Source organism: Haliotis rufescens, unplaced genomic scaffold (assembly GCF_023055435.1).
Source record: "Haliotis rufescens isolate VD_foot unplaced genomic scaffold, xgHalRufe1.0.p SCAF_5, whole genome shotgun sequence".
Taxonomy (NCBI): Eukaryota; Metazoa; Mollusca; class Gastropoda; order Lepetellida; family Haliotidae; genus Haliotis; species Haliotis rufescens.
In genome coordinates this window covers 8,425,229-8,438,536 of record NW_025964223.1, presented here as the reverse complement: position 1 = coordinate 8,438,536, position 13,308 = coordinate 8,425,229, and the positions used below count along the sequence as shown (strand labels likewise).

Below are 13,308 nucleotides of genomic sequence, written 5' to 3'. Positions count from 1 at the left end.
GTCATAAGTTCATGATACACTGCCTCTAAAGTCTTAAGCTCATGATACACTGCCTCTTAAATCTTAAGTTCATGATACACTGCCTCTAAAGTCTTAAGTTCATGATACACTGCCTCTAAAGTCTTAAGCTCATGATACACTGCCTCTTAAATCTTAAGTTCATGATACACTGCCTCTTAAATCTTAAGCTCATGATACACTGCCTCTTAAATCTTAAGTTCATGATACACTGCCTCTAAAGTCTTAAGCTCATGGTACACTGCCTCGAAAGTCCTAAGTTCATGATACACTGCCTCTAAAGTCATAAGTTCATGATACACTGCCTCTAAAGTCTTAAGTTCATGATACACTGCCTCTAAAGTCTTAAGCTCATGATACACTGCCTCTAAAGTCTTAAGTTCATGATACACTGCCTCTTAAATCTTAAGCTCATGATACACTGCCTCTTAAATCTTAAGTTCATGATACACTGCCTCTAAAGTATTAAGTTCATGATACACTGCCTCTTAAATCTTAAGCTCATGATACACTGCCTCTAAAGTCTTAAGTTCATGATACACTGCCTCTTAAATCTTAAGTTCATGATACACTGCCTCTTAAATCTTAAGCTCATGATACACTGCCTCTTAAATCTTAAGTTCATGATACACTGCCTCTTAAATCTTAAGTTCATGATACACTGCCTCTAAAGTCTTAAGTTCATGATACACTGCCTCTAAAGTCTTAAGTTCAAGGTACACTGCCTCTAAAGTCTTAAGCTCATGATACACTGCTATAAACTATAAATTGTCAAATTTGGAAAAATATTCAAAATCCTGATTCACACACATTTTGACAATTCATATTTTGTACACCTGCCAGCATGTCTTCAACTGTGTTAATGATACAACATTACAACCAAAAAACCAACAATATAAGATAAGGACAAAGAGTGAAATAAATCCATGTACATTTCATTTGACAGTAAGAGACATCTGTCAACTGGTTATCAGCTCATTAACATTATCACGACGTTTAGTCTCCGAACAAAAACATAAGCTCTGTCAAAACTGAATGGAACATTTATTAAGAAAATAACAGAGGGGGGACATTATTCTGAAACCCAGACACACCATCAAGAAACGACAAAGAAAACATGTTGCACAAAACTGAGAAAATAATCATCGGGACCCAAATACTGATAGTGTGGTATTTTGTTTCTCAGCCAACAGGCCTTCAGTAAACATATGTATTGTTTTATAACAATCATCCCCCATGGAGATTTGGCCATTTCTGATCTGCACAGAAAAAAGTCCTCATCAAGAAAGACTGTCTATGTTCAAATAGACGGCACTGGATTCATGTCATTCAGAAAATTGCTACTGCTGTGAATGAAATTTACATACATTTTTAGAGAAAGAAAAAAGCATTTGTCCTTTAGCCTTGCCGATTCCACAAACATTCTCTGGCATGATAAAGTTTGTATTATGTCTGCAATCATTTTTAGATATTATTTTAATGAAAATGAAAATATAGAACATATTTTTATGTTAAACCAATTATACAAAACATTTCTTTGTAGGTTCAGATTTTTAGACCATTACAAAAGAATTAGGAGACAACCTAGCTCAATATTTTTGTAGCATTATAAAAATACATGAATTTTGGAGAAATAATTCGCAAGGTGTGATGTTATGTAGAATTGTGGATACAATCAAAACCTGGCCTAGGAATCAGAGTTGTATTTTTAAATTATGCAGTAAAATAAAGGCAAAAAATATAACGATCATTTAATTTCTCGGTTAATCCAGTAAGTCGTCACATATTAACTGACCCCTCATCGTCTAGTGCTTGTAGCTTAAATAGGATAATTGAGTGTGAAATTAAATTATTTCTACAGCCCTATATTAAATTGATCATAAAATTTATGGGTATCAAATTAAACTTAATAGCATCTTTTCAAAACGCGAATATCAGTTTTCAAGGAGTGAATGCAGATTATCTAAAAATAATCAAATTTCCTAAGCTTTTGAGATCCATGTCAGACAAAGAATCAAAATCAAAGAAAAAACACAAAAAAATAACTCAGTATGATGTCTCCCCCTCTCAAATTCAGACATAAACTTTCCAGACTTAATCAACATCCAGAATTTATACAACTGTCATATGATACACTTAATAAACAAATCTATGGCATTGAACATTAGCAGAATAAATTCCTCCAATCTATTGAAATTCCAGATTTCTTTTTTCCAAATTCAAAGCTTTTTAACCAATTCTGAAACAGCTGTTAGATACTATATTCCTGGAAACCGTGAGGAACGCTGTTGAACGAGCCCTTGAAGAACGTTTTAGTAGCATGACTGTTTGTGTTTAAAGGCAGGTTACCATTGATCCATGAATGCTTTTTATGGAACCAGAATTCCTGGTATTCAGATCACAACTTGGATGACTTTATTAAGCATGATTTAAAGGAATTTCTGAAAAGATTTAAGGAATTTAGGCAGAAGAACAAACCGGATTAAAACACATTATTTCTAACTTTCATAGATATTCAGTTAGATACTTTGAATAGAGTTAATAACATGCTTTATTTAAAAATTTATAATGATTGTACATCATCATTCCTTGGTCGTTTATTTTTTGTGTTTTCAAAGGATAATTTGGTTAAAACTGGAACTACTTTTTTATGGGATGTTGATCAGTCTCAAAATATTCGCACCAGGTGGTCTTAAAGTATTAATATCTAAATACCAAGGTAATAGTCAAAACACACATACATAATCTTTGTACAAAGATATCCTTATCAAACAAATGTAAAGTTTCCCTTTGAACAGGTATCAAACATAACATTTGCTCCTCTGACTTAAGTAGTCGCAGATTGTGAAACAGTTTCTCAAGTTTCTATAAAATTCTTTTCATCTTTCATCAGATAAAATGAAGAAGGAATCACATCTTTTCTTTTTGACTAGTTTTCAATGGCAATTCTCAGATCTTATTTCAAGTACATCCATTTTAAAATTATTCTTATCAAACTGAAAATAAGCAAATACAAGAATGGTGGATTCAGCTGCAAGAACAACTCAAGAACAGCTCAATTTAAAAAAAAAAGATTTTGATAAGATTTATCATCATTAATATCATATCCTTACCAGTTTTTGAAAAATTAGACAAAAATGTTCATAAAAAATGAAATGTTAATTATGATACATAAAGAAAATAAGCCATATATAAATTAAATGAACTATCTTGATGGTACTATATTACCCACATAGTTCCTACACTCCATCACATGATACTCCATCCCATCCCTGATAAAACTCTCATCTCAAACCAGAAAGGTACTGATTAAAAAGGCTTTACAAAATCAAATTAAAGTATGATAATACGTAGAAAAACACACCTGTCAAGTTTCTATAAATAGACCTAACACAGTAGCAAAAGATTGTGCTATGTGCCACAAAAAACACAAAATCAGGCTTATTATGTTCGAACATCTGCCAACTTGGCCAAAGATAAATAAACCTATTTCCTACCGACCTCAGTATCCAGTAGAAAAACAGCCATTCCAAGACAAGCCTCTGGTGCCCCAAGCCTTAATACTGACCATGTTTTTATCACCAGGGTGCTTCTATTTTAGTCAAGTTCCAACATTATTTGTTTAGAGAACTGAGATAGTGATATGTACAGGTGGAATTTATACATACTTCACACGATAATATCCAAATGGGTCAGAAAATAGACATATTTTGATGACCACATAATTAGTACTGGATGCACATTCAGATGGTGCTAAAATAATTTCTGTCTTTCTTTACACTTAGGTAATAATTGGGAAAATATTCAAAATGGACAGTTTTCACCCTTTTTCAACTCATCACATCTGCACCAAAATTGAATAACTGCAACGGCGGCATTCCTGAATTCTTCCCAGAAATAACCATTAAGATGAAAACGATTGACGTTCCAGCAGGCTCAATTAAAACCTCTTTCCTGGCATATATTCTTGGAATGAATCGTCCCAGACACATGCAGATAATCTTGCTAAACCTTCAGGTCACCATGGCGATGCTAGGGAATAACTGGTATATTGCAGTAGGTGCAAAATAATGAAATATGACGCAAAGATCAGCTCCACTAAGTACTTCACAACCCTTGAGGCTCTTAACACATTTCAGACAAATCTGCATTCTAACTTGCTGTCAAGGAAGTTAATGTGTACTTTAAAAGCAGAAAAATAATCAGCAAATTATAAACACTGCAAATCCCAAACGACCCGAATAACATCATACTTGAAATTATAACTCCAGAATCATAATTTGAGCATTTTTACACAATCTTCAACATTGATGAGTAACGAAAATAATGGCAAACACAATCTAAAACTTTCATCATCTGTTTTCATATTAATAAAATTTAATTGTACACACAAATAAGTAAATAAACAATTTAAAACTCGCAATTGTACTAAATTTTGTCCAGACAAGGTTACGGGGCCTGTTTATATGATGACCTGAAAGGATCACGTGACCCACAATGAGCTTTCAGAGTTATCTCTCCTGACCTGAGATGAACCACGGCTTGTGGCAAGTTGGGTCTGACAGGAGTTTGACAAGATAAGGTGTAGCACACGCCACACTCAGACAGATACGAGGATATGGGGGATAAACACAGACTTGCGCAAGACAACTTTTTTGACGAAAGTTTATAAAGTTGTCATCATGTTTTCAAAATTCAAATTTTTAAATATTTTATAACTCTGAAGGTTGCAGATGTTGCTTTTTCTTGCTAAAAGAAATGACATCATATGCTATTAATTATTTACTGAGTGTCAAACACAAATCTGTAATTAATATATACATCCCTTTTTCATTTTTTAAATTTTCAGTTTAATTCCAAGTCATGTGTTACTTGAGTCTTCAAAATTGTTAAAAAAATGTTTAAAATCTGGTTTTGATTTATCTTTCAATTTTTACTTCTATTATCTACAAAACTGTTCTATGACCAAAACGTGATATTATTCCTAAATAAAATATTAAAATAGACATCTTTTGACGTCATTTCGCTGCAAGAAATACTAAAAATATTATTTTATCACTTTTCTCTGGTATCCCAAAAGAACCACTATCTCTTAGATAGTACTAGCATTTGAAGAAGAAAAATAAATGGCAGAGTTGAAATTCATCACTGATTTTATCAGAACCTGATTGGTCGGTGTTTGCACCACAGGAAGTTGTCAGGGTGGGGTGGGGGGGGCTTGAAATGTGTAATAAACAGTAATCACACATATCAGAAACACGGAAACATGCCAAAACAGACCTAGCACAGGGCTAAAATTGGAAAGACATTAACAAGCAAAATGATAGGAGCAAGGAAGTTGGGATCTTCGAGATGAAATTGATTAGTTCTGTAATAGCATTTGCCTTTACCATACCTCCCAGTTCGTGAAATATACATGCAGTTTGGATTAGAAATAGTGCAGATTTGTAAACATATTGGAACCTTTTGCAGAGTATGGTTTTAATTCCGTGTTGTAGATATATGTTTAATGGTGGAAAATTGAAATATAAGTACATATTTGAAAGTTGCAAATATTCTAAAAAAACGTGTCTAGGTTAATTTATATCTTGTATGACAGATAAAAATTGACAAATTACATATTTTAAAGTTGCAAATATTCTTAATAAATGTGTCTAGTTTAATTGATATCTATTATGACCAAAAAAATGACAAAAAACATATTTTAAACTATCAAATATTCCAAAAAAATGTGTTTGGGTTAATTGATATCTCATATGACAGATAAAAATTGACAAATTGTCAATTTTTCTGGAAATATATTCACCTTTCTCTGAAAGAGACATGAGAAGTAAGTGTTAAAGGCTGAAGTTGTCAGAAATCACGGCCAATAAATACCTCCCATGTCCTATGGGATAAATACAGCATATGACTCTGGGTGTATCACAAGCCATCAACTTTCCCCATACCTAGCCTTCCTTCCACACCCATTCATTCTGCATTCATCCGTCAGTGTGGAAACTGTGGACTGGGTTTATCCCCAACAGTGAAACACAGCATATCATTAACAGTGGACTCAGTACATCTTTAACGCAAGGTACTAGATCTGAGGAGGTATTGGTTGGCAAAACAGGTATTTGTTTTTGTACATTTCGACCTGTCAATCACTCTGAGTTGCCCCATGAGAGTACAAGTCTGAATTTTGCATCATCATTAAGAGAAGTTGTGAAGTATATTTCCAGCTTTTTTTGGCAAGTCTTTGTTAAAAAGTACCTTGGTAAATTTTTATCTCTCTATAAGAACTTAATTATGTGCTTGTTGATGAACGGGTTTTGGAAATATGGTTATTTTAAGAGAGATGATGACACTTGCGAAGACTTCTTTAAGTTTCATTTGATCTGCCTGCACAGTTGATTTTGTTGAAGTCTGGATGCAAATGTGCCACTAAAATTCACTGAAATTGCTTTGTAAAACAGATTTTACTACCTACCACTGTGTGCAATGTGACATTGAACCTTTTTGCAGTGAGTGAGTGAGTGAATTGGGTTTAACGCCGCTTTGAACTGGATTCCAGTTATATCACGGCGTGTCAGCTTAATGTTGGAGGAAGGCCCGAAATAATGCAGGTCTCAGACGTTTACCCCTTTGGTGAAACCCACAGGCACGGGTATGGTGCAGACAAAACTAGAAACCGGAGCGAACCGGGATTCGAACCCACAATCATAGGTTTCTGGCATGCCCAAGGGACGCAACTCTGCACAGCGAACTGCGGCGCCTGAGACGACTGGGCCACCCGTGCCCCCGAACCTGTTTGCAAAGTGACATTGAATCAGTCATTATGACACTGAACTTATCTGCATTATACTATTAGAAGGCTAAAGCAAGATGATACTGAGTATGTCCACAATATGACAATGAATATTAGCAATATGCCACTCCATCTATTCCCACTATAATATTAGCAATATGCCACTCCATCTATTCCCACTATAATATTAGCAATATGCCACTCCATCTATTCCCACTACAATATTAGCAATATGCCATTGGAGAAGCAAGATGACATTGTTGAATCTGTCTCCAATACAACACTGGATTTATCTGCAATATACCATTTAACAGGAAGATGTCATTAAATCTGTCTACAATATACAATCAGACATATGTGCAATATATCAATGGAACAGCATGATGACACGGAATCTGTCTGCAATGACATTGAATATGACATTGGATCAACGCTATGACATTGAATCTGTCTACAATATACAATCAGACATATGTGCAATATATCATTGGAACAGCATGATGACACGGAATCTGTCTGCAATGACATTGAATATGACATTGGATCAACGCTATGACATTGAATCTGTCTACAATATAATAATGGACTTATCTGCAATATGATATTAGAACAGCAAGATGACATTAAATTTATCCCCAATATAATATTACAGCATACTGACATTAAAATGAAATGTCATAATTAAACAGAAATGTGACATTAAAATGAACGGCAACATGTCAATGAAACTGACTTAAAGTGGACTGTTCCATGCCAATGGATAGTGAAATATTTTTACAGCAGGAGAAGAGAATGTATCATCGCAACATATGGAGGACATTCTGTATTTGTTTTAGAAAGAGGAACACACATATTGAGAGGACGACTATCACGCATGTCAACATAAATTCCTCCCAAGAGCAGGGTCATTTGATTTTAATGACATTTCCAGATTATGTACAAGATAACCAAATCACAGTTACTGTCATAAACACACCTTCATTCAATCCTGTCCAAATTCCATCCCTGATTATACAGAACCCAGGGACTCATCTGTATCGTTTGCCAGCCCAACATATGTATAATGAATCTATCCTACTTTCCCCCAATCCTGTGTGTATTCCCCATGGAGACAGTGCACTTGTGAAATTATCACCCTATTTGACAAATCACATATCTGCTTGTTGCCCCACTATCTGTGTTTATTTTTACATCAGGAAGAGGGGAGAAAGGGATTGAAGTACAGTGATGGCCTTCTTCTGAAGGACAGGCTCCCTGTTTACATAATCAAGTGTTTATTTATTTGAGGTAGCTGCATTCACTCAACTTGTTATGGGGTGGGTAGCTAATCATAAATATACAATTAATGTTCTGATAAGTTGAAGTAATATGTGGATGATAGTCTGTGTGTGTGTGTGTGTGTGTGTGTGTGTGTGTGTGTGTGTGTGTGTGTGTGTGTGTTAATTCTCAGCTAGGAGTGTCAGTTAGAACACCTGTGTACAAGGGAACCTCTCTAATCTGGTATTTGTTAATCCACAAACATCATTCGCAGAAAACTGCAAATATTTCAAAAAAATTCTGATGCATGAGTCGGGAAATATATGATGATGTTGATCAAACCCAAACCACTGGATTAATAGGGTCTTACACTTTACAGTTCTTCACACTCAGAACCAAATAGAACCAGCACTGTCAAGAAAAACCTGCATAATTCTCTTCTGTGAATCAGAACCCTTATCTCTTGTACTTCCAAATTATTATTCTGGATTGAAAAAAAGCAGACAGTCCAATCTACAAAGTCAATGGTCTTCCATCCACAAGTTGAATAAATAAACAAAAGCGTTTTTCAGGTACTTTTTTTGGCATTAAAAACTTCTCTAAATCTGTGGATCCAAGGATGTGTTAAGCAATGTGAGGTGTGTCCAAGAAAAAAGATCATGTTCTCTCGGCATGATTCCTTTCACTTCACTGACGAAAGTTAATGTTCCATTTGCAATGTACAAGTCTTTTAATGAAAGATACAACCGTTGGATGTTTCTCTAGTCAAGACTACAAAGATTCTGTCAGCACAGATCTTATTTCAAAATGAATTTCAGTATCCATTTGGCATGGGCATGTAAGGATCCAATGAACACTTTCCTATCAAAGTTTGTTTAAACTATCTGATAAACCCAAGGAGTAGCCTCATACAAAAGCCGATGATTTCTTTTCCCACCAAACATTGTCAATTTCAGGTCTATTTCAACTGTTATCAACGATTTAGGAAATCTATAGTGCCTAGAAATCACATTTGTTTAGACAAACGACATTGAAAACCCAAACTTATCTTGGACCATTTGGATCATTCCCAAAACCTATCACCATGAAAGGTTTTCATCATGTGAAAATAGCATCCTGATGTGGAAATGTACATGATGTAAACAAATTAATCTGAAACGTGATAAATGTAACCCTTTTTAACCAGCATTCCAGGAGAATGTGTACTGTGGAAATATTTACCCTTTGTAGACAATACAACCTCAACCGGCTTCAGTGTCATCTGCTGGTCTGATAAGAAATTGTTGAACATGTTTGTCAACGTCTTGTCAGTATTGATTAAATCTACACATGTTCATTTCGTAAGTTTGGCAAAAAATATACAAATATGACAGGGATTATTTCTTGCCACTTCTCGAAACTTTTTTTTCCAGAGTGTTAAAGACCAAAGCAGGAGTAAAGAATGAGAAAACTGACCTGCTTAGCTTCTAACAGTATAAATCTTATGCCAGTATAAAGTTTAGTTATGGTGGGGGTAGGGGAGGGTTTATGTTATAGTGGGTCTGAATTTGTTTTATAACTGTTATGGTGGAGTTGGACGGGGAGGGGTGGGGTTAGGTGGGGTTGGGTGTGGTGGAACTTATAGTTGGGATGGGGCAGTGATGATAAAGCTGGGGGAGGGCTTGTATCGTGTGATGGGTCTGAATTGGTCATATTACTGCTATGCTGAGTGTGGGGGGCAGTTATAGTTGGGTGAGACTCATAATATCGAGGAAGCACTGTCGCAGCGGGGGTAAGGTTGTGATGGTGGGATGAGGCTGTGATGGTGGCATTGGGGCTGTTACAGTGGAGGTGGTTGATGAAGCTGTCGGGGATGACAACAACGACTGATGTTGTAGGCAGAGAGAAGGTGGAGACATGACACAGATTTAATCAATTGCTGCCAAGATCCGAGTGATGACAAAGCATGATGTGTATAAAGTAGAAAGGGTTTATACCAATTTGCAACTTGATGTAATAACTACTTAATGAGACAAACGAACCCAAACAAACAACAGATGATGTATTAAAGATTATTATATGTTTTAGAGTCTGCTAGTAAAATGTGAATGTAACTACAGATGTTACCAAAATAATGTCTGACATCCATCATAAAGTTGAAGTAAAAAAACATATTACACGGTTACATGTAATCTTGGTCACAACAAGAAAACCACGTCAAGATATGCTTGACTAAATCTGTACTTGATAATGCATGACACAAGCCAACATTTCCAAAGGATTGTTAACAGGTGCAGGCAATGACAACACTTTATGGAAATATATATCTTGATCTTAATCAGATTAATATGAAACACACACAGAAGATTTGAGACAAGCATTGACTGTAAACTATGACTGTAAAACAATTATGAGACGAAGCTATCGATCATTAACTTTGAAAACTGGAAAACTTCACCAGATCTAAAACCACACCATATTTTAAATAAAGAAATCGTACTAACCTTTTTGTCATAGTAATGATGATTGTTTCGAATATACCAATCATTAGCTCGCATCTGATACATGGACCATCTCTCCATTTTCACTGTTGTTATGGCAACGGGGTCACAAACACATCACAAATCTAACAAGCGAAATTTCACTTGCCCATGTTTTGTGAAACACATCACTGAATTTAAAGCCGAGGATTCGTGCCCAGTTGCATCGGAAGTAGTTTCACAGTTCGTTATCATCTCAAGGCTTCACTCATAAAGCTGGCAATGTTCACCAACCCTCCTGCTCTAGCCTGCCCCGAAATCTCCCATGATAAGCTATCGTGCTAATAGATATAGGTAAAACTATACAGAGGAATGTGAAATCACCATCTAGGAACCAGCTCATCTCTCCCAGGGATTCTTGAAGCCTAGGTTCCGAACTACGGCAAGTTGGTTACTAAAAGAAATACTTCATTTCAGTGCATGACCACCCAGAGGTCAGTCAAAGCAAAAGGCAACAAACTCTAGTCCCAGGGTAAAGAGGGGATGCTCATTTGCAATGGAAACAACATCTGTCTACACTGCCCACACGCCTGGAGGTTGTTTTAACTGTTCTTGTCCACTCCCCATCTCATCTCTGCACCCTCAAGGTTTAAACATCATAGCCCTGATTACTGAAATGTCATCATTGAAATCTATGATGTGGGAACGATGTCGGTAACTCGATAGCTGCTAATATCCCATGTCCAACAGGTGAAATCAGTGTTGTCAGACGGCCTACTCATGAAGGTTGATACCCTTTTATATTTCAATTTCAGCTGTTGTGGGGTCAAACCATGACAAAAAAGCTAATACCCCATGTCCAACAGGTGAAACCTGTGTTGTCAGACGGCCTACTCATGAAGGTTGATACCCTTTGTATTTCAATTTCAGCTGTTGTGAGGTCAAACCATGACAAAATGAGTTTAAATTGATACAATTCTACCCAATAAATTTAAAATACAACTCTTAAATGTATCTATTTCCCCTGGCAAAAGAAACTTAAAAGATATATTTAATTTCAGCCATAAAACAATACTCAGCTTATTATACTTCACTAAATTATATATTTTTGAAACAAATGACTTGTCCTCCATAGAAGAAATAATCTTAAAAAATTCAAATCACTTTCGTTTGTTCATAATCACAGTTTTTAAATCTCCAAGTACATGTTGACAGCTGTAAAGACATTTCTTCAGTTCTACAAACATCAAAAGATACACAAGAAAGACATTTCAAAGATTGGTAACGGTATCTTTAGCCTTCATTTGTTAACGTGTCAGATGTTTACAAATTCTCCAAAATACTGTTCTCGTCAATATCAATCTTGAAATCTTAGACTACAACCCATGTGAAATGGTCATGGAGCATGACAGTCACATGACGCTTGGCGAGAAGAAACTGTACAAGATTCCATAACAATAGACCAGTAAATCTGCTCCAACACTACACTTCCTTAACATTCCTGGAAACCAGTTACAGATGTCTATCACCAACATCGTACATTCACATCAAAATGAAACAGACAAGCTGACAGTCCTGAAGACACAATCGTTTGTATGTTTCCTATGAAATATTGTTCACGGTCTCTTGGCAGACCTCCGGAGCTAAATAGTCTTAAGACTGCTATATGCAGCTTAAGTCATTTATCATAGAAGATAAAGCACACTGATCGCACTTGGTGCCTTGAGTGAAGTGCATAATATCTGACGTAAATATCAAACTGACATCACGAAAACCTCGTCAGTCCTGTTTTTATTTCAGAATAAAAATCCTCGTTAAAGTTCAACAATGAGATTGATTACACACAGTTTGGTAAATTACAGATTAAATCTTCAAAACACCTCATTACCTTAAATTTTTACAAGGAAAAATGATTGCATGAAAATATCATGTGTGATATATAACAGAAAAGATAACAGTTATGTGGTGGATCAAATTAATAATCTTTCCACCTGTTTGCCTAAGATTTTGTATTTTACAAGATCCAATGTTAGATATATAAAGCATATGAAATAGACATTGGTACATTTAGTTTAAATTCATACTCATACATTAACACAGAATGAATAACAACATATAATATACACTATAAATTCAATATTACAAAAATGAAACACTTTAAATCCTGAAAATAAGGGACGTGAAAAACGCATGCAAGGGGTATATGTACAAAGATATATAAAGGGTAGTTATAACACATATACCATCACAAAATCCCAAAACCATCACAACACATTTGATAGAAGAGTAAATTCCGGAATAAAATTGAAAAGTCTGAAATAAAAATACCAAAAGCATGGACTACTGAATGTACACTGATCCTTGCTTTCAATTGCCGCAGTGCATCAAGGGAAGTAACTCTTACTTAGAAAGTGATTGAAGCGTACTAAAATATTCAAAATGCTGTTCAGAATATTTTGCCTTGTAGATGTGCTAGAGAATATATGCCAGATTAGATGCGTTGGCTTCTTACCTGATTTTTGTAGAATATTGTATCAGCTCTCTGTTGATAGATGATTGGAAGAGTTTGTATGAAAGAAAACAACTTTCTTTGGTATACTTTTTTCAAGAAGAGTTTCATTTGAGAAGTATTTTTTCTTAAACTGCATTGCTCTTAGTTAGAAACTCTTAGAAATGATTACATTATTTCCAACTTTAAATGTCATTGTTTTCAGTGACAAAAATGACATGAATTTATAAAGAAAAATATATGATTTTATTTAACGTTTTCATATTTTCTACAAGAAC

At 35.1% G+C, this 13,308-nt stretch overlaps 1 protein-coding gene across 18 annotated transcripts in view; it reads right to left on the bottom strand.

Moving 5' to 3' along the window:
* The window catches only part of LOC124110337 (neuron navigator 2-like), a 605,924-nt gene that overhangs the window by 68,692 nt on the left and 523,924 nt on the right, over window positions 1–13,308 (bottom strand). For 16 of the 18 annotated variants that reach the window (XM_048384120.1, XM_048384123.1, XM_048384126.1 and 13 more), the window contains one exon: window positions 13,034–13,063. The exons of the other annotated variants lie outside the window; for them this stretch is intronic. In XM_048384120.1, coding sequence (XP_048240077.1) covers window positions 13,034–13,063 — 30 coding nt within the window. The remainder of the gene's footprint in view (window positions 1–13,033; window positions 13,064–13,308) is intronic. 18 annotated transcript variants of the gene reach the window in all.